Here is a 25,721-nt window from a genome sequence, read left to right on the forward strand (position 1 = left end):
CACAGCCTCGTCAACATTAACCCTCATTTAGATCTTAACAGAATAAAATACTCCACAGCCTCGTCAACATTAACCCTCATTTAGATCTTAACAGAATAAAATACTCCACAGCCTCGTCAACATTAACCCTCATTTAGATCTTAACAGAATAAAATACTCCACAGCCTCGTCAACAATAACCCTCAATTAGATCTAAACAGAATAAATACTCCACAGCCTCGTCAACATTAACCCTCATTTAGATCTTAACAGAATAAAATACTCCACAGCCTCGTCAACATTAACCCTCATTTAGATCTTAACAGAATAAAATACTCCACAGCCTCGTCAACATTAACCCTCATTTAGATCTTAACAGAATAAAGAATGAAGTGAAAGCAGGAAAATTGAGACGTTTACTCTGCAACTGGCTTTCCTCACCAACAGTGACTCAAATATAGGACTGACCTTCTGTGGTTAGATCAGCACCTGTCTCACCTTTACCTGTTTCATCTTTACCTGTCTCACCTTTACCTGTCTCACCTTTACCCGACTCACCTTTACCTGTTTCATCTTTACCTGTCTCACCTTTACCCGTCTCATCTTTACCTGTCTCACCTTTACCCGTCTCACCTTTACCCGTCTCACCTTTACCCGTCTCACCTTTACCTGTCTCACCTTTATCCGTCTCACCTTTACCTGTCTCAACTTTACCTGTCTCATCTTTACCTGTCTCATCTTTACCTGTCTCAACTTTACCTGTCTCATCTTTACCTGTCTCATCTTTACCTGTCTCACCTTTACCTGCTTCATCTTTAACTGTGTCTCACCTGTGTCCACTGCAGGTATCGTACGTACCGGAGGCCCAGGTACAAGGTGGCCTATAAAATGGTGACAGAGATGGAGTGGAAGTGTTGTCATGGTTACTCCGGGGACGACTGCTATGATGGTCCAACAGGGACCGGGGACAGCCAGGTCACAGCGGGACGACCTCACGTCACACAGACCGGATACAACAATGGAAATGGGCAGAAGGGAGGAGAGGGTAGGTTTCAACATCTCTCTCACACATCATCTCTGACACAGGTATTAATATAACATCTCTCTCACACATCATCTCTGACACAGTTATTAATATAACATCTCTCTCACACATCATCTCTGACACAGTTATTAATATAGGGTAGATCACTATATTTCAATATCAAAGAACAGTCCAAGTCCTTTTGCTTGGATAAGTTGAAGCTAGGAAATGTGGCTTTGTGGCTCAATACTTGGACAATCACAAGAATGTATTGGTTTGGAAAACTCTTAATTCAAAGAACTCTATGGCCCGTTTTCCCAGGCACAGATTAAGCCTTGTCCTGGACTTAAACGTGCTTTGAATGGAGAATCTTTGTCTGGGAAAAAGGCTGTTAGTTTTGAATGGAGAATCTTTATCTGGGAATAAGGCTGTTAGTTTTGAATAGAGAATCTTTATCTGGGAATAAGGCTGTTAGTTTTGAATGGAGAATCTTTATCTGGGAATAAGGCTGTTAGTTTTGAATGGAGAATCTTTATCTGGGAATAAGGCTGTTAGTTTTGAATGTTGAATGGAGAATCTTTGTCTGGGAATAAGGCTGTTAGTTTTGAATGTTGAATGGAGAATCTTTGTCTGGGAAAAAGGCTGTTAGTTTTGAATGTTGAATGGAGAATCTTTGTCTGGGAATAAGGCTGTTAGTTTTGAATAGAGAATCTTTATCTGGGAATAAGGCTGTTAGTTTTGAATAGAGAATCTTTATCTGGGAATAAGGCTGTTAGTTTTGAATGTTGAATGGAGAATCTTTGTCTGGGAATAAGGCTGTTAGTTTTGAATGTTGAATGGAGAATCTTTGTCTGGGAAAAAGGCTGTTAGTTCTGAATGTTGAATGATAAACCTGTGTCTCCCTGCTCCAGTTGACAATGACAGGATGAGACAAATGGAGGAGACTATTCAGAGGTTGACCAAGGACCTCCGTGACATACAGTCCACCATGACGGGCATGAACCTGAGGCTCCAAGACGGAACTAGGAGGTCAGACCAACACAAACAGTAGTGTATTATGTAGGGTTAGGTTTCCACTTGGGCCGGAGACTAAAAGATTACCCCACAGAGTTGTACTGCTCCCAAAAGCAAATTTATAATAATAAATTGTTTTACTAAATGTGTTTAATTAATTTGGTAGAATGCTGTGCTGCTGGTTATATCTTGTATATAATGCACTGGGAAGAAAAACAAATCTGGATTATTTTCTATAAATAAACGTATACTGGTAAAACTAAGATACTGAACATAGAACGTAAATTCACTTTTGGGAATCGAAACACGATGATATCTTATCCAGCATCAATATCTATTTTTAATGTGCTTATAGCTTTGATTTTGGACCCCACAGGCCAGGCCTGAACGGAGACAGGACCCCTGCAGACGCAGCCAAGCCCATGAAAGAGACCATCCACTACATTCAGACCAAACTGGACCAACTGGACAATCGCACGCAGGTACACACACACACACACACACGCACGCGCGCACGCACGCACACACACACACACACACACACACACACACACACACACACACACACACACACACACACACACACACACACACACACACACACACACACACACACACACACACACGTGCGCACACACACACACACACACACACACACACACACACACACACACACACACACACACACACACACGTACACACACACACACGCACACGCGTGCGCACGCACACACAGGTACACACACACACACACACACACACACACACACACACACACACACACACACACACACACACACACACACACACACACACACACACACACACGCACACGCGTACACACACACAGTACACACACACACACACACACACGTACACACACGTACACACACGTACACACACACACACACACACACACACACACACACACACACACACACACACACACACACACACACACACACACACACACACACACACACACACACACACACACACACACACACACACACACACACACACGTGCACACACACGTGTACACACACACACACCATTTCTGTGTAAACAGCTCCCAAACACTATCCTCTACTCTTTTCTCCTCTCAGGTCCACGACCAGACCCTGCTGTCCATCAACAACCATTTGGTCAATGGTGACAGAGGTTCCCGCGGCAATGAGCTAGACGGGGCTGTCACAGACAAGATGGACGCCATGAAGGAGGAGATCCTCCGCGAGCTGGAGAGGAGGGTCAGTCTGTCGTGCTCCTCCTGCCAGAGCGGGGTGGAGGACATGAGGAAGCAGCAGAAGAGTGACCAGGAGAGGATCAGGTACGGAGGAATACGACTGCCAACAACAGAAATGGAATCTGATTTCAAATATATTATAATTAGTATCCAGAAATTAAATTGATAAACAAGGCAATAAGTAAATATTGAATTCAGAACAAATTATTCGGCACTAATTTCACCCCACCATCTACTGCATCTTTATGTAATACATGTATCACTAGCCACTTTAAACAATGCTACTTAATATAATGTTTACATACCCTACATTACTCATCTCATAAGTATATGTATATACTGTACTCTATATCATCTACTGCATCTTTATGTAATACATGTATCACTAGCCACTTTAAACAGTGCCACTGTTATATGTTTACATACCCTACATTACTCATCTCATATGTATATATACTGTACTCTATACCATCTACGGCATCTTGCCTATGCCATTCTGTACCATCACTCATTCATTTATGGGGCAGCAGGGTAGCCTAGTGGTTAGAGTGTAGAGGCGGCAGGGTGGCCTAGTGGTTAGAGTGTAGAGGAGGCAGTGTGGCCTAGTGGTTAGAGTGTAGAGGAGGCAGGTAGTCTAGTGGTTAGAGTGTAGAGGAGGCAGGTAGTCTAGTGGTTAGAGCGTTGGCATGTGTATGTGACCAATAACATCTGCTAACCATGTGACCATTAACATCTGCTAACCATGTGACCATTAACATCTGCTAACCATGTGACCAATAACATCTGCTAACCATGTGACCAATAACATCTGCTAACCATGTGTGTATGTGACCAATAACATCTGCTAACCATGTGACCAATAACATCTGCTAACCATGTGACCAATAACATCTGCTAACCATGTGACCAATAACATCTGCTAACCACGTGTGTATGTGACCAAATAAAATTGGATTCGATTTCAATTAGTGCTCTGGAGAAGTTGCTGAGTTCCATGGAGCAACACTATCGCCACAACATGGAGGTCACCAGGAGGGAGATGGAACGTACACAGGGCTGCTGCAACACCGTCACAGAGATGGACAGGAGGCTGACCACCACGGAGGGCAAGTTTAACGCCACAGCACAGGGCTATGATGTCATCAAAGAGCGCCTGGACAAGGAGCTGGGTGGTGGGTCGGGTGAAGGCGGAGGAGGAGGTGAGAAAGGAGGGAGGGCGAAGGTGACGGAGGAGAAGTTGAACAGTAGACTGAGGGAGGTGGAGAGGAGGCTGACCACCACGGAGGGGAAGTTTAACGCCACAGCACAGGGTTATGATGTCATCAAAGAGCGCCTGGACAAGGAGCTGGGTGGTGGGTCGGGTGAAGGCGGAGGAGGTGAGAAAGGAGGGAGGACGAAGGTGACGGAGGAGAAGTTGAACAGTAGACTGAGGGAGGTGGAGAGGAGGCTGAACAACACGGTGAGGAAGACAGAGCAGAAGTTCACCAACACAGGAAACAACATGAAGGACAACCTGCAGAGAGAGGTCACCACCATCCGTAACATAGTCCTCAGCCACATGGATGACCACGGCTACAGGATAGGCAAGGTAATCATACTTTTCTCTGTTTCAGCGCTGTGTACAGGCCTACATTAAAAACACATGTTGGATTGGGTTAAGGCCCTGCGACAGACTAGTGTCCTGTCCAGGGGGTGTACTGGTACATCAAGCTGTCTTACTACAGAAACAGGAGATAGACTAGTGTCCTGTCCAGGGGATGTTTTGGTACATCAAGCTGTCTTACTACAGAAACAGGAGACAGACTAGTGTCCTGTCCAGGGGGTGTACTGGTACATCAAGCTGTCTTACTACAGAAACAGGAGATAGACTAATGTCCTGTCCAGGGGGTGTACTGGTACATCAAGCTGTCTTACTACAGAAACAGGAGATAGACTAGTGTCCTGTCCAGGGGGTGTACTGGTACATCAAGCTGTCTTACTACAGAAACAGGAGATAGACTAGTGTCCTGTCCAGTGGGTGTACTGGTACATCAAGCTGTCTCTCTACAGAAACAGGAGATAGACTAGTGTCCTGTCCAGGGGGTGTACTGGTACATCAAGCTTCCTCACTACAGCAACAGGAGATAGACTAGTGTCCTGTCCAGGGGGTGTCCTGGTACATCAAGCTGCTACTGAAACAGGAGACAGACTAGTGTCCTGTCCAGGGTGTGTACTGGTACATCAAGCTGTCTCACTACAGAAACAGGAGATAGACTAGTGTCCTGTCCAGGGGGTGTCCTGGTACATCAAGCTGTCTCACTACAGAAACAGGAGATAGACTAGTGTCCTGTCCAGGGGGTGTACTGGTACATCAAGCTGTCTCACTACAGAAACAGGAGATAGACTAGTGTCCTGTCCAGGGGGTGTACTGGTACATCAAGCTGTCTCACTACAGAAACAGGAGATAGACTAGTGTCCTGTCCAGGGGGTGTACTGGTACATCAAGCTGTCTCTCTACAGAAACAGGAGATAGACTAGTGTCCTGTCCAGGGGGTGTACTGGTACATCAAGCTGTCTCTCTACAGAAACAGGAGATAGACTAGTGTCCTGTCCAGGGGGTGTACTGGTACATCAAGCTGTCTCACTACAGAAACAGGAGATAGACTAGTATCCTGTCCAGGGGGTGTACTGGTACATCAAGCTTCCTCACTACAGAAACAGGAGATAGACTAGTGTCCTGTCCAGGGGGTGGCCTGGTACATCAAGCTGTCTCCCTACAGAAACAGGAGACAGACTAGTGTCCTGTCCAGGGGGTGTCCTGGTACATCAAGCTGTCTCACTACAGAAACAGGAGATAGACTAGTGTCCTGTCCAGGGGGTGTCCTGGTACATCAAGCTGTCTCCCTACAGAAACAGGAGATAGACTAGTGTCCTGTCCAGGGGGTGTCCTGTCCAGGGGGTGTCATGTAGACTACCTACTATTCCTCTATATCTTCAAGGTGGAGCTGGACCTCACAGTCCTGGCGGACACGGTTACTGACCACAGCCGACGACTGGGTCAACTAGAGAACACAACAAACTTTATCGACACCAAACTGTCGAGGACAGTGGACATGTGCTCCGAGACCTGCGGCCCCAACGGGAAGGGCGGTAAGACAGAAGACATGGTCAAGACCCTGGAGTGGACAGTAGTGGCCAACAAGGAGGACATCCAGAAGTTTGATACCAGACTCAAGGACCTATCGCTGACTGGCGACTCTATAATAGACAGAGTGGTGGAGCTCAGCAACGACGTTAAGAAGATCAAAGGATTGACGGGGGAGGACAGCGAACGCTTCAATCAGATAGTCACGGAGGTGGAGACGCTGGGGCGGAGCGTGGACGACTGCTCCATCTGTAGCACAGTAGAACGAGACCTGCAGTCGTTCACCAACAGCACCAACAGCGCCATCGGGAGGTGCCAAGCGGAACTGACCAACCTGCGCAACAGGTTGGATTATTTGTTTTGTGTGTGTGTGTGTGTGTGTGTGTGTGTGTGTGTGTGTGTGTGTGTGTGTGTGTGTGTGTGTGTGTGTGTGTGTGTGTGTGTGTGTGTGTGTGTGTGTGTGTGTGTGTGTGTGTGTGTGTGTGTGTGTGTGTGTGTGTAGTTATTGAATAGCAAAGTAAAATGGGCATAATGTCTTTCACCACAGTAACAGCCGCCATCTTGCTCTCAACAGGTTTGACTCTGAAGACTCTTCTTGTTCCCAGCTGTGCTCCAACCTGCAGGTAAATGACATGAATGAAAAGTCATTTTCATGACTATATGTTAATGTTTACTCATCTGTAGTTGTATCTGTCATGTGTGAATATATAGCTGTGTATGTTTGTTATCTAAAAGGAGGAAGTGGGGAGGCTGAAGGAGGAAGTGGAGGAGTGCACAGGGAACTGTAAGACCGGCCTGACGGACCTAAAGAAAAACCTGGACGGACATACGACCCTCCACGGACGGTTGGGGGCGGACCTGAAATCCATCCAGGGGGAACTATCCAAGTTCACCATCAGGTAAATCTTCCCTCTGCGTTCCAAATGGCACTATTATTCCCTATGTAGTGCATTACATTTGGGCTCTCTGAGCTATAAAGTAGTGCACTATAAATGAACTAGGGTCCCATTTGGGACGCACATTCCTCTGATAAAACAGACAAGATGATCTGATTTGATAATAGATGTTATATCATTAGTATAACCCACCACTGTTGTACAGGTTTACTACCCTGAATGACTCTGTGAAGGGGCTCGGTCATACAGTCCAGAGGCATGGCAACACCATCACAGACCTGGACTCTACCAAGGATAACATCATGTCTGAGGTTAGATATACTTTTATTGTCTGTTTTTAACAGAAAGTGTACTGCGTTTTCATTGTTTGCAGACAGACAATTCCCACTGGGCAGAAACTGTTTGAATCAACGTTGTTTCAATACATTTTAACATTGTTTCAAAGTTGTTTCAAAGTTGTTTCAACGTAATATGTCAAAGTATTGTGATGTGGAATCTACGTAATCAACTGTTGTATAGAGGCTGAAATTTCAACCACAGGATTTAGGTCATCATGGTAACCAATTTTCAACTATAGTCTGGGCAGCGCCTCCTACTGGAGAGTTGATCTATCTACAGCACCTCCTACTGGAGAGTTGATCTGTCTACATTACAGCACCTCCCTACTGGAGAGTTGATGTATCTACAGCACCTCCTACTGGAGAGTTGATCTATCTACAGCACCTCCTACTGGAGAGTTGATGTATCTACAGCACCTCCTACTGGAGAGTTGATCTATCTACAGCACCTCCTACTGGAGAGTTGATCTATCTACAGCACCTCCTACTGGAGAGTTGATGTATCTACAGCACAGCATATCCTACTGGAGAGTTGATCTATCTACAGCACCTCCTACTGGAGAGTTGATGTATCTACAGCACCTCCTACTGGAGAGTTGATGTATCTACAGCACCTCCTACTGGAGAGTTGATCTATCTACAGCACCTCCTACTGGAGAGTTGATCTATCTACAGCACCTCCTACTGGAGAGTTGATCTGTCTACAGCACCTCCTACTGGAGCGTCGATCTGTCTACAGCACCTCCTACTGGAGAGTTGATGTATCTACAGCACCTCCTACTGGAGAGTTGATGTATCTACAGCACCTCCTACTGGAGAGTTGATCTATCTACAGCACATCATTACTGGAGAGTTGATCTGTCTACAGCACCTCCTACTGGAGAGTTGATCTATCTACAGCACATCATTACTGGAGCGTCGATCTGTCTACAGCACCTCCTACTATTTGAGAGTTGATCTATCTACAGCACCTCCTACTGGAGAGTTGATCTATCTACAGCACCTCCTACTGGAGAGTTGATGTATCTACAGCACCTCCTACTGGAGAGTTGATGTATCTACAGCTGGTCTTTGGTCTCCCTTCCAGGGTTTTAACCAAGCCCAGCCTTTCTTAGGATTGATATTTGTCACTGACTGCTACCAATGTGCTATCGTGTTGTGCGAATGATTATTGCGAGATCTCTTAATAGCTAAATAGTTTTACAGTTGCTATCGAAGTCATTCCAAAGGGTAGGTTTAACAAAGCAAATGAAATGTACCATACTCTATAATAAAAAAAAATAGCAAAGTCATCAACAGCAATTGTTCTAATTCAACCTTCAACCACATTTTGGGGTTCAACTACAAATAGACAATGCATATAGGCCACTGGGCAGTGGTAACCAACCAGTCGATCCCCCAAAATGTCTGTAAAAAAAAAAACGACGCTCTTTTTTTTGTGTGCTGTTGGTGGTACTGTATTGTACTGCTATTGGCGTACCGCTGGCCAATCAGATGGATCTATATCACCGCGTCAAAATAAGCCTTGAACGCACAGCAAAATCGATACTTTGATGTAAAAACCTTTTAAAGCCATGACTATAGAGAGACTCAATTAGAGAGAGACTCAACTAGAGAGAGAGACTCAACTAGAGAGAGACTCAACTAGACAGAGAGACTCAACTAGAGAGAGAGACTCAACTAGAGAGAGACTCAACTAGAGAGAGAGACTCAACTAGAGAGAGAGACTCAACTAGAGAGAGACTCAACTAGAGAGAGAATCAACTAGAGAGAGACTCAACTAGAGAGAGACTCAACTAGACAGAGAGACTCAACTAGAGAGAGACTCAACTAGAGAGAGACTCAACTAGAGAGAGAGACTCAACTAGAGAGAGACTCAACTAGAGAGAGAATCAACTAGAGAGAGACTCAACTAGAGAGAGACTCAACTAGAGAGAGAATCAACTAGAGAGAGACTCAACTAGAGAGAGACTCAACGAGAGAGAGACTCAATTAGAGAGAGACTCAACTAGAGAGAGACTCAATTAGAGAGAGACTCAACTAGAGAGACTCAACTAGAGAGAGACTCAACTAGAGAGAGAGACTCAACTAGAGAGAGAGACTCAACTAGAGAGAGACTCAATTAGAGAGAGACTCAACTAGAGAGAGACTCAATTAGAGAGAGACTCAATTAGAGAGAGACTCAATTAGAGAGACTCAACTAGAGAGAGACTCAACTAGAGAGAGACTCAACTAGAGAGAGACTCAACTAGAGAGAGAGACTCAACTAGAGAGAGAGACTCAACTAGAGAGAGAGACTCAACTAGATAGAGAGACTCAACTAGAGAGAGAGACTCAACTAGAGAGAGAGACTCAACTAGAGAGAGAGACTCAACTAGAGAGAGACTCAACTAGAGAGAGACTCAACTAGAGAGAGACTCAACTAGAGAGAGACTCAACTAGAGAGAGACTCAACTAGAGAGAGACTCAACTAGAGAGAGACTCAACTAGAGAGAGACTCAACTAGAGAGAGACTCAATTAGAGAGAGACTCAACTAGAGAGAGACTCAACTAGATAGAGAGACTCAACTAGAGAGAGAGACTCAACTAGAGAGAGAGACTCAACTAGAGAGAGACTCAACTAGAGAGAGACTCAACTAGAGAGAGACTCAACTAGAGAGAGACTCAATTAGCGAGAGACTCAATTAGAGAGAGACTCAACTAGAGAGAGACTCAATTAGAGAGAGACTCAATTAGAGAGAGACTCAACTAGAGAGAGACTCAATTAGAGAGAGACTCAACTAGAGAGAGAGACTCAACTAGAGAGAGACTCAACTAGAGAGAGACTCAATTAGAGAGAGACTCAACTAGAGAGAGAGACTCAACTAGAGAGAGAGACTCAACTAGAGAGAGACTCAACTAGAGAGAGAGACTCAATTAGAGAGAGACTCAATTAGAGAGAGACTCAACTAGAGAGAGACTCAATTAGAGAGAGACTCAACTAGAGAGAGACTCAACTAGAGAGAGACTCAATTAGAGAGAGACTCAACTAGAGAGAGAGACTCAACTAGAGAGAGACTCAACTAGAGAGAGACTCAACGAGAGAGAGACTCAATTAGAGAGAGACTCAACTAGATAGAGAGACTCAACTAGAGAGAGACTCAATTAGAGAGAGACTCAACTAGAGAGAGAGACTCAACTAGAGAGAGACTCAATTAGAGAGAGACTCAACTAGAGAGAGACTCAATTAGAGAGAGACTCAACTAGAGAGAGACTCAATTAGCGAGAGACTCAACTAGAGAGAGACTCAACTAGAGAGAGAGACTCAATTAGAGAGAGACTCAACTAGATAGAGACTCAACTAGATAGAGACTCAATTAGCGAGAGACTCAACTAGAGAGAGACTCAACTAGAGAGAGACTCAACTAGAGAGAGACTCAACTAGAGAGAGACTCTGGGTAAAATATAGCTGGTTGTAGCTTGCATGTTGAAGAAAGCGTGCAAAGGGTCGCAGGTCTGTGGAGATTTTCACAATTGCTGTTATAATCTGAGCAGAATCTCAAACAGCATTGATCACTTGCGCCATGGACTTTTAATGTAATCTCAACCAGGGATGTCATTTACCCCAAAACATCGGAGGGTGCACAAAGTAGGTGAGAATGGCTGGGGGGTGGTCTGGGAGGGGTGCTTGACCCCCTGTCCGGAAGTTGAATAAAAATAATAACAATAATTCAAACACCTGAAAATAGCGGTTTCCTGCAGTCTAGAGCCATAATCATTATGCTTATTTCTAGGTAAAATATATGTCTATTTTTCTGCGTAGCTCAGCATACCTCTTGGGCTGTCTGGATCCTCCTGACTGGTGGTTATTTTGTATTGGAGTAGGAGTCTCTTGCATTGACATGCACGACTCAGGCCAGTAGGTGTGCCATAACCAATCAGAGCTGCAGTAGGCCTATATGCAAATAGCCATGGCCATATATGGATCTGTGCCGTTCACTTTGAACTGGACTGTGTTTACAGCATGAGCGGTGGTGAGTAAATGCGCTTGTTTTGTCATCAAAGCGAGAGCTGCATGTAGCCACCTGTGCACATTTTGTTTATAGGTAATTTCTAGTTAATAATGTGGGATTGGTTGCTTCCTACAAGCACACAAAACATGTACATTTCTAGCCATCTTTGAAAAGCAAGTCAGGTAAAGAGCATTTTAATGTCCTAATGTCCACAGCACAAGGTGCATGTGTGTAATGATCATGCAGTTTAATCCGTTTCTTGATATGCCACACCTGTCAGGTGGATGGATAATCTTGGCAAAAGGGAAATGCTCACTAACAGGGATGGAAACAAATTTGTGCACAAAATTGGAGAGAAATAAGCTTTTTGTGGGTTTGGAATATTTCTGGGATGGTTTATTCCAATTCATAAAACATGGGACAAAATATTTACATGATTATCTCTGCCCATTCAGACTACCACCAGCTATTGCACTCATACAGCTGTGAATAGAAATAGTTCTGACACACGCAGGGACCTATAGTGCTACTGCCAGCACTTAGATTTCCCATTGTGTTAGGTTTGTTAAATTATTAGAGCCCTTAGACTGACCACTACGCTAGGTTTGTTAAAATAGAGCCCTTAGACTGACCACTACATTAGGTTTGTTAAAATAGAGCCCTTAGACTGACCACTACGTTAGGTTTGTTAAAATAGAGCCCTTAGACTGACCACTACGTTAGGTTTGTTAAAATAGAGCCCTTAGACTGACCACTACGTTAGGTTTGTTAAAATAGAGCCCTTAGACTGACCACTACGTTAGGTTTGTTAAAATAGAGCCCTTAGACTGACCACTACGTTAGGTTTGTTAAATTAATAGATTTGTTAAAATAGAGCCCTTAGACTGACCACTACGTTAGGTTTGTTAAAATAGAGCCCTTAGAAAAATAGAGCCCTTAGACTGACCACTACGTTAGGTTTGTTAAAATAGAGCCCTTAGACTGACCACTACGTTAGGTTTGTTAAAATAGAGCCCTTAGACTGACCACTACGTTAGGTTTGTTAAATTAATAGATCCCTTAGACTGACCACTACGTTAGGTTTGTTAAAATAGAGCCCTTAGACTGACCACTACGTTAGGTTTGTTAAAATAGAGCCCTTAGACTGACCACTACGTTAGGTTTGTTAAAATAGAGCCCTTAGACTGACCACTACGTTAGGTTTGTTAAAATAGAGCCCTTAGACTGACCACTACGTTAGGTTTGTTAAAAGACTGACCACTACGTTAGGTTTGTTATAGAGCCCTTAGACTGACCACTACGTTAGGTTTGTTAAAATAGAGCCCTTAGACTGACCACTATGTTAGGTTTGTTAAAATAGAGCCACTACGTTAGGTTTGTTAAAATAGAGCCCATTGTGTTAGGTTTGTTAAAATAGAGCCCTTAGACCACTACAGGTTTGTTAAAATAGAGCCCTTAGATTTCCCATTGTGTTAGGTTTGTTAAAATAGAGCCCTTAGACTGACCACTACATTACGTTTGTTAAAATAGATCCCTTAGATTTCCCATTGTGTTAGGTTTGTTAAAATAGATCCCTTAGACTGACCACTACGTTAGGTTTGTTAAAATAGATCCCTTAGACTGACCACTACGTTAGGTTTGTTAAAATAGAGCCCTTATATGACAACCTAAACCATTGGAATTTGGTCGTGCTTCTAGATGGTTGAAAGCACAGTGATAACACGTCCGGAATTCAACATTCTTCTGGCTGTCTTTTTGAGTGGACGATTAAAAAGTTGATTCATCAACGTCTCTACCAAATATTACCCAAATGTCCATGTTGAAATGAGGTGGTGCATCAGATATACAGTCATGACATACAGCCCCCCCCCCACCATAGATTTAGTAGATCCACATGTCCATGTTGAAAGTATTCAGACCCCTTCCCTTGTTCTACATTTTGTTACTTTACAGCTTTATAAAAAAAAAAGTTTTCTTCCCAATCCTCAATCTACACACTATACACAATAAAAAACAAAGCAAGAACAGGTTTTTTATACATTTTTACAAATGTATTAAATCTTTTTTTTTAAAGATACCTTATATTCAGACCCTTTGCTTTGAGCCTCGACATTTAGCTCAGGTGCATCCTGGAGTCCACCTGTGGTAAATTCAATTGATTGGACATGATTTGGAAAGGCACACACCTGTCTATTTAAAAGATCCCACAGTTGACAGTGCGTGTCAGAGCAAAATAACAAAACCATGAGGTGGAAGGAATTGTCCGTAGAGCTCTGAGACAGGATTGTGTTGAAGCACAGATCTGGGGAAGGGTAGCAAAACATGTCTGCAGTGTTGAAGCACAGATCTGGGGAAGGGTAGCAAAACATGTCTGCAGTGTTGAAGCACAGATCTGGGGAAGGGTAGCAAAACATGTCTGCAGTGTTGAAGCACAGATCTGGGGAAGGGTAGCAAAACATGTCTGCAGTGTTGAAGCACAGATCTGGGGAAGGGTAGCAAAACATGTCTGCAGTGTTGAAGCACAGATCTGGGGAAGGGTAGCAAAACATGTCTGCAGTGTTGAAGCACAGATCTGGGGAAGGGTAGCAAAACATGTCTGCAGTGTTGAAGCACAGATCTGGGGAAGGGTAGCAAAACATGTCTGCAGTGTTGAAGCACAGATCTGGGGAAGGGTAGCAAAACATGTCTGCAGTGTTGAAGCACAGATCTGGGGAAGGGTAGCAAAACATGTCTGCATGTTGAAGCACAGATCTGGGGAAGGGTAGCAAAACATGTCTGCAGTGTTGAAGCACAGATCTGGGGAAGGGTAGCAAAACATGTCTGCAGTGTTGAAGCACAGATCTGGGGAAGGGTAGCAAAACATGTCTGCAGTGTTGAAGCACAGATCTGGGGAAGGGTAGCAAAACATGTCTGCAGTGTTGAAGCACAGATCTGGGGAAGGGTAGCAAAACATGTCTGCAGTGTTGAAGGTCTGCAGTGTCTGCAGTGTTGAAGGTCTGCAGTGTCTGCAGTGTTGAAGGTTCCCAAGATCAGTGTTACAGTTAATATAAGGAAATCAGTCATTTGAAATAAATTCATTAGGTCCTATTCTATGGATTCCACATGACTGGGAAGTGGCGCAGCCATGGGTGGGCCTGGGAGGGCATAGGCCCCCCCACTTGGAAGCCAGGTTCACCCACAGGGGAGCCAGGCCCAGCCAATCAGAATGATTGCTAGCTGCCCGGCCAAACTGAGCAATCGGGGGAGAAGGGTCTTGGTCAGGGAGGTGACAAGGAACCCGATATCCCGAAGCACACAGTCACGACAGTGCAGGAGTGGCTTCGGGACAAGTCTCTGAATGTCCTTGAGTGGCCCAACCAGAGCCCAGACTTGAACCCGCTCAAACATCTCTGGAGAGACCTGAAAATAGCTGTGCAGCAACACTCCCCTTCCAACCTGACAGAGCTTGAGAGGATCTGCAGAGAAGAATGGGAGAAACTCCCCAAATACAGGTGTGCCAAGCTTGTAGCGTCAGACCCAAGAAGACTCGAGGCTGTAATCACTGCCAAAGGTGCTTCAACAAAGTACTGAGTAAAGGGTCTGAATACTTATATAAATGTCATATTTATATATTGGTTTTTATTGAAAAAAAAAATCGAAAAAACTGTTTTTGCTTCGTCATGATGTGGTATTGTGTGTAGAAATTCATAAATAAATAGAATAAGGCTGCAACGTAACAAAATGTGGGGAAAAAAAGTCAAGTGGTCTGAATACTTTCCGAATGCACTGTACATGGTTCCTGTATACTGCAAATCCATTTTATATTGCACAGTTATAGTTCACAGTTGTGTATTGTATTGTAATGAGTCACTTGTCAACCTCTCCTTCCCCAAGTTGGACCACGTGCAGACAGAGCTGGACGAGCACGTCAAGGACACCAGGGGGCGCTTCACTGACCTGGGTCGTGAGATAAAGACCATCACCACTAAATACGTGACGGAGATTGGGGAGTGTTGGCGCTCCGGGGACGGGCTGGACAAGAGGCTTTCCAAGATGGAGGACGTCTGTGGCCGGCTGGATGGTGTCTCCAACAGCCTGGCCAAGATCAAGGTAGTGAACCTTTTGTTTTTTTTTACCCCTTTTTCTCCCCAATTTTGTGGTGTCCAATTGTTTTTAGTAGCTACTATCTTGTCTCATCGCTACAACTCCCATACGGGCTCAGGAGAGACGAAGGTTGAAAGTCATGCGTCCTCTGATACACAACCCAACCAGCCGCACTGCTTCTTAACACAGTGCGCATCCAACCCGGAAGCCAGCCGCACCAATGTGTCGGAGGAAACACCGTGCACCTGGCAACCTTGGTTAGCGTGCACTGTGCCCGGCCCGCCACAGGAGGCGCTGGTGCGCAATGACACAAGGATATCCCTACAGGCCAAACCCTCCCTAAACTGGACGACGCTAGGCCAATGGTGCGTCGCCCCACGGACCTCCCGGTCGCGGCCGGTTACGACAGAGCCTGGGCGCGAACCCAGAGTCTCTGGTGGCACTGCTGGCGCTGTAGTACAGCACCCTTAACCACTGTACCACCCGGGAGGCCTGAATCTCTTTTTAAGGAACTTTTTAAAATCTTTTTTTTTTTTTTTACATTTGTGTTTTGTCCTTGAAATTCTTGAAAGGCTGATGTTGAGTATAATATTTTTGTATTATTATTATCAAGGAGGGGCTGAACAGACAGGTGTCAGGGCTGTGGAACTGTGTCAACACGCTCAACTCTACGGTCATCTTCCACGACGAGTCCATCGACAACATCCAGCACGTCCAGCTTCCAGACGTTCATTCTGACATCAACAGGCTCAACACCTCTGTCCTCAACGTCCTCGAGGACTTCCACAGCTTTAAACAACAGGACTTTGTTGGTGAGTGTACTAAAGGGAGGTGAAGTGCAATGTGCCAAATTGTTGGACGAAATGACCTTTTAGTAACTAGCCAAGTCATTGAGTTGATGACAATTTTCTCCCCAGGGACAATAAAGTGCATCCTATATACTATTTCAGTTGATTTGGACTTTAAGAGTGAAGTTAAGTGCACGTCTGTGATACACTACATGATTAAAAGTATCGCCAAACATCTCATTCCAAAATAATGAGCATTAATAAGGAGTTGGTCCCCCCCTTTGCTGCTATAACAGCCTCCAGTCTAGGCTTTCCAGTAGATGGTGGAACATTGCTGCTATAACAGCCTCCACTCTTCTGGGAAGGCTTTCCACTACAGCCTCCACTCTTCTGGGAAGGCTTTCCACTAGATGTTGGAACATTGCTGCTATAACAGCATCTACTCTTCTGGGAAGTTTTTCCACTAGATGTTGAAACAATTGCTGCTATAACAGCCTGCCCTCTTCTGGGAAGGCTTTCCACTAGATGTTGGAACATTGTTGTGGGGACTTGCTTCCATTCAGCCACAAGAGCATTAGTGAGGTCGGGCACTGATGTTGGGCGATTAGGCCTGGCTCACAGTCAACGTACCAATTCATCCCAAGGTTTTCGATGGGTTTGAGGTCAGAGCTCTGTGCAGGCCAGTCACATTCTTCCATGCTTATCTCGACAAACCATTTCTGTATGGACCTCGCTTTGTGCATGGGGGCATTGTCAAACTGAAACAAGGAAACAGCCTTCACCAAACTGTTTCCATAAAGTTAGAAGCACAGAATCGTCTAGAATGTCATTGTATGCTGTAGTGTTAAGATTTCCCTTCACTGGGACTAAGGGGCCTAGCCCCAAACATGAAAAACAGCCACAGACCATCATTCCTCCTCCACCAAACTTTACAGTTGGCACTATATATTGGGGCAGGTAGCCTTCTCCTGGCATCCGTCAAACCCAGATTCATCCGTCGGACTGCCATATGGTAAAGCGTGATTCATCACTCCAGAGAATGCGTTTTCAATGCCCCAGAGTCCAATGGCGACAAGCTTTACACCACTCCAGCCGACGCTTGGCATTGTCTATGGTGATCTTAGGCTTGTGTGAGGCTGCTCGGCCACGGAAACCCATTTCATGAAGCTCCTGACGAACAGTTCTTGTGTTGACGTTGCTTCCAAAGGCAGTTTGGAACTCGGTAATCAGTGTTGCAACAAAGGACAGACGATTTTTACAAGCTACATGCTTCAGCACTTGGTGGTCCTGTTCTGTGAGCTTGTGTGGCCTAGCACTTTGCGGCTCAGCCGTTGTTGCTCCTAGATGTTTCCACTTGACAATAACAGCACTCTAACAGGGCAGAAATTCGATGGACTGACTTGTTGGAAAGGTGGCATCCTATGACGGTGCCATGTTGAATGTCATCAAGCTCTTTGGTAAGGCCATTCTAATGCCAATGTTTGTCTATGGAGATTACATGGCTGTGTGCTCGATTTTATACACCTGTCAGCAGTGGGTGTGGCTGAAATAGAATTCACTAATTTAAAGGTTGTGTCCACATGCTTTTTTTGTATATATAGTGTACGTATGAGAATGCCCAAGCCCCATTTCAAGAATGCAGAAGTTAAGAGATATCATTAGGGAGGTTGATGGTCGAGGTCAGGACGAACGGGTCAGACCAGACATAAACCCATTATGTGTCTGGTAGTTTTTAAATGTCCTCCTCAACTTTCTGCTCTGGTGTGGATCTTGCTGACTAGACTATTTGGAGCAGAGAGATTATCTTGTACTTGGACCCTGGACTATGGTGTGTCTGTGGTGGTCCGTGGTGGTCTGTGCTGTGTCTGTGGTTGTCTGTGGTATGTCGGTGGTGGTCTGTGGTGTGTCTGTGGTGATCCGTGGGGGTCTGTGGTGGTCCGTGGGGGTCTGTGGTGTGTCTGTGGTGGTCTGTGGTGTGTCTGTGGTGGTCTGTGGTGATCCGTGGTGGTCTGTGGTGGTCCGTGAGGGTCTGTTGTGGACCGTGGTGGTCTGTGGTGTGTCTGTGTTGTGTCTGTGGTGGACCGTGGTGGTCTGTGGTGGGTCAGTGGTGTGTCTTGCTCAATAGTTTTCTAGGCATGTGGTTTATCTCACTAAAGTAGACTCATAACTTAGTACCGAGTGCTTCTATCTTCTAGCTGTTCTGTTTTCTGGAATGATTTCTTGATGGTTGTATTGAATATCAAGGCTGTACAGGGCTGTTTGCAAATACTTATTTTGTATTCAAATATCACAAAACAAAACTAGAAATAAGGTACATTTTCGAAGAGAAAATGTGTGTGCTTGCGTCAGCTGTCCACCCTTTCTTCCATGTGTAAGGTTCCCCTGGTCTGCCCGGTCCGAGAGGAGAGAGGGGCTACTCTGGACTCCCAGGGCCAAAGGGACCCCAAGGAAGAGAAGGGCCCCAAGGCAAACCTGGCATAGAGGGGACCCTGGGACCTCCAGGTAAAACAAAAACACATCACAAAGTAATACAGAAGCTTTGGGGAAGGCTGCGAGGTCTCAGTAAACACTTGTGATACTGACAAGTACAGAGTGCAGCGTTTTATTTTCTCTCAAATCAAGGTTTGATAACCATGACATTACGATTAATTTAATTCTGAAATGAACTAAAGTGATCTCTATTCAAGCTGTATCGCAGCGTATTGAGCCAGAATATACAGCCTAAAGCAGGAGGGTTTGCCGCTAAATTGCATTCACACAGTAGAGCTGAACCTTCTGCCATGCGGATTGTACAGAGCCCTAAAGCAGTGTTGTGTTATTGAATATTTTTCTTCTCATCTTTCATCCCAGGTCTGAGAGGTGAAGAAGGTATGTTATAATGTCTAACTATTCATTAATTATGTTAACATTGATCTGAGTGAATATTCTCTCATCTGCCCTCAGTTGAATCCCACACCAATCCTGACATACACCATTTATGTTTGTTAGCGTTTCATGTTTATACTCTGTCCTATACTGTATGTACTATACTGTATGTACTGTACTGTATGTACTATACTGTACTGTATGTACTGTACTGTATGTACTATACTGTATGTACTATACTGTACTGTATGTACTGTATTGTATTTACTATACTGTATGTATGTTCTATACTATACTGTATGTACTGTATGTATTTACTATACTGTATGTATGTACTATACTATACTGTATGTACTGTATGTACTATACTGTATGTACTATACTGTATGTACTGTACTGTATGTACTGTACTGGGTGTACTGTACTGTATGTACTGTACTGTATGTACTGTACTGTATGTACTATACTGTATGTACTGTACTGTATGTACTATACTGGATGTACTGTACTGTATGTACTATACTGTATGTACTGTACTGGATGTACTGTACTGTATGTACTGTACTGGATGTACTATACTGTATGTACTGTACTGTATGTACTGTATGTACTATACTGTATGTACTATACTGTATGTACTGTATGTACTATACTGTATGTACTATACTGTATGTACTGTACTGTATGTACTGTACTGTATGTACTATACTGTATGTACTATACTGTATGTACTGTACTGTATTTACTATACTGTATGTACTATACTGTATGTACTATACTGTATGTACTGTACTGTATGTTCTATACTGTATGTACTATACTGTATGTACTATACTGTATGTACTGTACTGTATTTACTATACTGGATGTACTATACTGTACTGTATGTGCTGTACTGTATTTACTATACTGTACTGTATTTACTATACTGTATGTACTAAACTGTATGTACTATACTGTGCTGTATGTACTGTACTATATGTACTGCATGTACTATACTATACTGTATGTACTGTACTGTATGTACTGTATTTACTATACTGTATGTACTATACTGTATGTACTATACTGTATGTACTGTACTGTACTGTATGTGCTATACTGTATGTACTATACTCTATGTACTATACTGTATGTACTGTACTGTATTTACTATACTGGATGTACTATACTGTATGTACTGTACTGTATGTACTGTACTGTATGTACTGTACTGTATGTACTGTATGTACTATACTATCTATGTATTATACTGTATGTACTGTACTGTATGTACTGTACTTTATTTACTATACTGGATGTACTGTACTGTATGTACTGTAATGTATGTACTGTACTGGATGTACTATACTGTATGTACTGTACTGTATGTACTATACTGTATGTACTATACTGTATGTACTGTACTGTATTTACTATACTGGATGTACTATACTGTACTGTATGTGCTGTACTGTATATACTATACTGTACTGTATGTACTGTACTGTATTTACTATACTGGATGTACTATACTGTATGTACTAAACTGTATGTACTATAATGTACTGTATGTACTGTGCTGTATGTACTGTACTATATGTACTGCATGTACTATACTGTACTGTATGTACTGTGCTGTATGTACTGTACTTTATGTGCTTTGCTGTATGTACTATACTGTGCTGTATGTACTATACTGTACTGTATGTGCTGTATGTACTGTACGGTATGTACTGTACTGTATGTACTATACTGTACTGTATGTGCTGTATGTACTATACTGTACTGTATGTGCTGTATGTACTGTATGTACTATACTGTACTGTACTGTATGTACTGTACTGTATGTACTGCATGTACTATACTGTACTGTATGCACTATACTATACTGTATGTACTGTACTGTATGTACTGTACTCTACTGTATGTACTCTATGTACTATACTCTACTGTATGTACTATACTCTACTGTATGTACTGTACTGTATGTACTATACTCTACTGTATGTACTGTACTATATGTACAGTATGTACTATACTGTACTGTATGTACTCTATGTACTGTACTGTATGTACTATACCGTCATATATCTTCTGAATGTACTGCATGTGCTGTATGTACTATACTGTACTGTGCTCTATGTACTGTACTATATGTACTGTGTGTACTGTAGTTTCTGTATGTACTGTATCTATCTACATCTATATCTATATACATCTACATCTACCTACATCTAGCTATCTACATCTATATACATCTACTTCTACATCTATATACATCTACATCTATATACATCTACCTATATACATCTACATCTATATGCATCTACATCTATATACATCTACATCTATATACCTCTCTCCCCTGATACCAGTAAACACACCTCTCTCCCCTGATACCAGTAAACACACCTCTCTCCCCCTGATACCAGTAAACACACCTCTCTCCCCTGATACCAGTAAACACACCTCTCTCCTCTGATACCAGTAAACACACCTCTCTCCCTGATACCAGTAAACACACCTCTCTCCTCTGATACCAGTAAACACACCTCTCTCCTGATACCAGTAAACACACCTCTCTCCCCTGATACCAGTAAACACACCTCTCTCCCCCTGATACCAGTAAACACACCTCTCTCCCCTGATACCAGTAAACACTCCTCTCTCGCCTGATACCAGTAAACACACCTCTCTCCTCTGATTACCAGTAAACACACCTCTCTCTCCTGATACCAGTAAACACACCTCTCTCCCCTGATACCAGTAAACACACCTCTCTCCCCTGATACCAGGTCCAGCTGGATCAGATGCCCACGTTCCTCGTCTGTCCTTCTCAGCAGCTCTGACCCGCCCTCAGGCCAGGGCTGGAACCATAGTCTTCAACAAGATCTTTGTCAACGAGAAGGATGTCTATAACCCAGACACAGGTGTGTGTTTGGGCATTATTAACAGGAGTGGAGTTGGACATGTATATATCTCTGTCAATGCCTTACCATCTTTGTTCTTAAACCTTAGACTGGAGTCATTTTTCAATTTGAGTAAAGGCTTGTGTACTTATTGCATGTTTATTCAAATATATGCTGTGCTTGTTTGACTGCAAAACTCATCACGAGACGCCAACGATCCCTTTTCTTTAGTACGTTGTTATTAGTTGACAACTTTGTTGTCCATCGAAATGAAAGTTAATATTACTGGTATTATAATAATAATAATATATGCCATTTAGCAGACGCTTTTATCCAAATCGACTTACAGTCATGTGTGCATACATTCTACGTATGGGTGGTCCCGGGGATCGAACCCACTACCCTGGCATTACAAGCGCCATGCTCTACCAACCGAGCTACAGAAGGACCAATAGGGTGCCATTATAACCCAGAACCATGTCTCTGTCTCTCCAGGTTACTTCACAGCCCCAGTGATTGGTAGATACTTCTTCAGCGCTACCCTGACAGGCCATAAGAATGTGAAGCTTGAGGCTGTCCTATCTAAGTCTAACTACGGAGTGGCGCGTGGGGACTCTGCAGGCTATCAACCAGAGGGACTGGAGAAACCCATGGCAGAGGCCAGACACACGCCCGGAGCCCTGGCTGTCTTCAACATCATCCTCCCTATGAAGGCGGGAGATACCGTCTGCATCGACCTGGTCACCGGGAAACTAGCCCACTCCTCAGAACCCCTCACCATCTTCAGCGGGATGCTGCTGTATGAGACCGTCTGATTGGGCTAGACTGTCAGTGTGAGGCCTTCTGATTGGCTGATCTGAAGGAGAGGGATGAGTCTAATTGGTGCTTACAGAGACAAGCAGCATTGTCTTGAGATCAACAATTGAATCAAACCAGCAAGAGAAATACCTTCATGAATGATATAGAAGAAAGAAATCCATCCATTTGATGATTTTTTTTTTGGTGTTTCACAGCGTGGAGTAAACAGGAATCCCACTGGGCACAGATGTCCATTCAAAGTCTATTCCACGTTGGTTCAATGTAATTACATTGAAATGACGTGGAAACAACCGCTGTGTTCCCAGTGGGATTATACATCCATTTCTTTGGCATTCATTTCCTTTTTTTGAAAGAGATGCCACTGCAGGGTTTTATATGTTATAATATTTTAATAGTTTGTTCAACACTATCAACTTTAATGTTTCACTTATTTTCATAAGCTGGCCTTGAGGTCTCACATATTCTTTAACGTCAAAGCAAACTATAGTATATTTTTGAAAGGTTCACAAAATAATGCAAAGTATTTTTGTTCCATGTAGACTGATACGCCCACAAATATGACTGGGATGGTTTATGTTCTAGAATCTGTTTATTGCACACATTCTATGTCAAAGTGGTTCTGAAGTATTTTGTATACTCAGTCTAAATTACTCACACTATCTATTTCACGGGTGCAAACAGATTGAAGAGAAATGCAACAATAAGCACATTTTACTCAAGTAACAAAGCAATTTCAGGGTTGGGGAGCAGACCAGCAACAAACAAAGTTACGCTGGTGTTCATTCTGACTTTTGTTCTAGAACTCAGAAAGAAAAATAACATTTTGAGGAAAATTCCATTAATTTGTTCTAGAACTCAAACAGAAAAAGAACATTTGAGGAACATTCCATTAATATATCCAAGGACTCAAGAGAAAGATTTCTTCTCAGAATCTCTAATGTAGCCATAAGGGTCATGTAAACTTGGTGAAGGTCGAGGGTTCAACTGTAAAACGTGTGTCCTCTCTGTTTCTCTGTCAACCATATTCAGAGCCACAGATAACACTGATGAGGAGGGTACACATCCCTCTATCCCTCCATGAATTTAAACCTCAGCCAAGAAACCATGTGCCTGGTCAAAAGTAGTGTACTAAGTAGGGAATAGGGTGCTATTTGGGACGAATGCCATGTTTCCTGTGTCCTTCCTCACTAGGCCAATTAACATGCTATTAACTATTAACATAGTGGTCCTTCTGTAGCTCAGTTGGTAGAGCATGGCGCTTGTAACGCCAGGGTAGTGGGTTCGATCCCCGGGACCACCCATACGTAGAATGTATGCACACATGACTGTAAGTCGCTTTGGATAAAAGCGTCTGCTAAATGGCATATATTATTATATATATATTACATGCCTTTCCTTTCTAAAAGTATTGGAAATCAGTCCGATACAGTACAGTACAGGAAGACCCTCTAGTGGAATGTTCATATGTGAACACTATCAAGGAACATTATCATCAGAAATGACATTTACGGCCATGTCCCCAATGATATCCCATTTTAACTATATAGTACACTACTTTGGACCAAGTGCACACAAAAAAATAAAAATAATAATAATATATATATTATTGTTTATTTTATTATTATTGTATTCTTTTGTGCACTAGGTCCAAAGTAGTGTACTATAGTTAGAATAGGATACTATAAATAAAATGGGTGCCTTTTCAGATGCGTATTGTATTTTATCGTGCCATATGTTGCTAGAATTTCCCAAAGCCTTGAACCAGCCCGCTTGGAAATGCAATTTACTTTGTAATATGTGTTTCTTGTTGTTGTATGCGTTGATGTACAACCTCAATAGTTTGTAAATATTTGTATGTATATTTTTTGGTCATATATTAGTAATTTGTTGTGACTGTATGTTTTAGATTTTTTTTATTTTATTAGGTTTGTGTTTTTGTTTTGTTTGCCACATGTGACTCCAATACAGATCACTTTTCCACATGTAGTCTTAACTCTCGTTATTAATCATAATAATAAGGAAAGTGTTGAATGCAAAGATGTGATCTTTGACCTTCACATTAACAATAAAAAAATAAAAAATACACTGAACCAAAATATAAAAATGTAACCCGCAACAAACTCTAAGAATTTACTGAGTTATAGTTCATATTAGGATATCAATCAATTTAAATTAATTCATCAGACCTTAATCTATGGATTTCACATGGGTAGGAATACAGATATGCATCTGTTGGTCACATATAGCTTAAAGAAAAGGTAGGGGTGTGGATCAGAAAACCAGTCAGTATCTGGTCTGACCACCATTTTGCCTCATGCAGAGCGACACATCTCCTTCGCGTAGAGTTGATCAGGATGTTGATTGTGGAATGTTGTCCCACTCCTCTTCAATGGCTGTGCGAAGTTGCTGGATATTGGCGGGAACTGGAACACGCTGTCGTACTCGTCGATCCAGAGCATCCCAAACATGCTCAATGTGTGACATGTCTGGTGAGTATGCAGGCCATGGAAGAACTGGGACATTTTCAGCTTCCAGGTATTGTGTACAGATCCTTGAGACATGGGGCTGTGCATTAACATGCGGAAACGTGAGGTGGATGAATGGCACGACAATGGGCCTCAGTATCTCGTCACGGTATCTCTATGCATTCAAATTGCCATCAAT

The 25,721-nt window shown here is 43.1% G+C and overlaps 1 protein-coding gene across 1 annotated transcript in view; it reads left to right on the forward strand.

The window, feature by feature from the left end:
- The window catches only part of emilin1a (elastin microfibril interfacer 1a), a 67,013-nt gene extending 41,974 nt beyond the window's left edge, over positions 1–25,039 (forward strand). The window contains exons 3-17 of the mRNA XM_046291036.1: positions 825–1,024; positions 1,915–2,032; positions 2,394–2,499; positions 3,125–3,345; positions 4,231–4,849; positions 6,240–6,730; positions 6,960–7,008; positions 7,121–7,284; positions 7,487–7,592; positions 15,485–15,700; positions 16,308–16,506; positions 18,859–18,984; positions 19,333–19,350; positions 22,125–22,259; positions 22,734–25,039. Of these exons, the coding sequence (XP_046146992.1) occupies positions 825–1,024; positions 1,915–2,032; positions 2,394–2,499; positions 3,125–3,345; positions 4,231–4,849; positions 6,240–6,730; positions 6,960–7,008; positions 7,121–7,284; positions 7,487–7,592; positions 15,485–15,700; positions 16,308–16,506; positions 18,859–18,984; positions 19,333–19,350; positions 22,125–22,259; positions 22,734–23,053 (3,088 nt within the window). The 3' untranslated portion in view covers positions 23,054–25,039. The remainder of the gene's footprint in view (positions 1–824; positions 1,025–1,914; positions 2,033–2,393; positions 2,500–3,124; positions 3,346–4,230; positions 4,850–6,239; positions 6,731–6,959; positions 7,009–7,120; positions 7,285–7,486; positions 7,593–15,484; positions 15,701–16,307; positions 16,507–18,858; positions 18,985–19,332; positions 19,351–22,124; positions 22,260–22,733) is intronic.
- The last annotated feature ends 682 nt before the right edge of the window (positions 25,040–25,721 follow it).

This window comes from Oncorhynchus gorbuscha, linkage group LG12 (assembly GCF_021184085.1).
Source record: "Oncorhynchus gorbuscha isolate QuinsamMale2020 ecotype Even-year linkage group LG12, OgorEven_v1.0, whole genome shotgun sequence".
In the NCBI taxonomy this organism is placed as follows: Eukaryota; Metazoa; Chordata; class Actinopteri; order Salmoniformes; family Salmonidae; genus Oncorhynchus; species Oncorhynchus gorbuscha.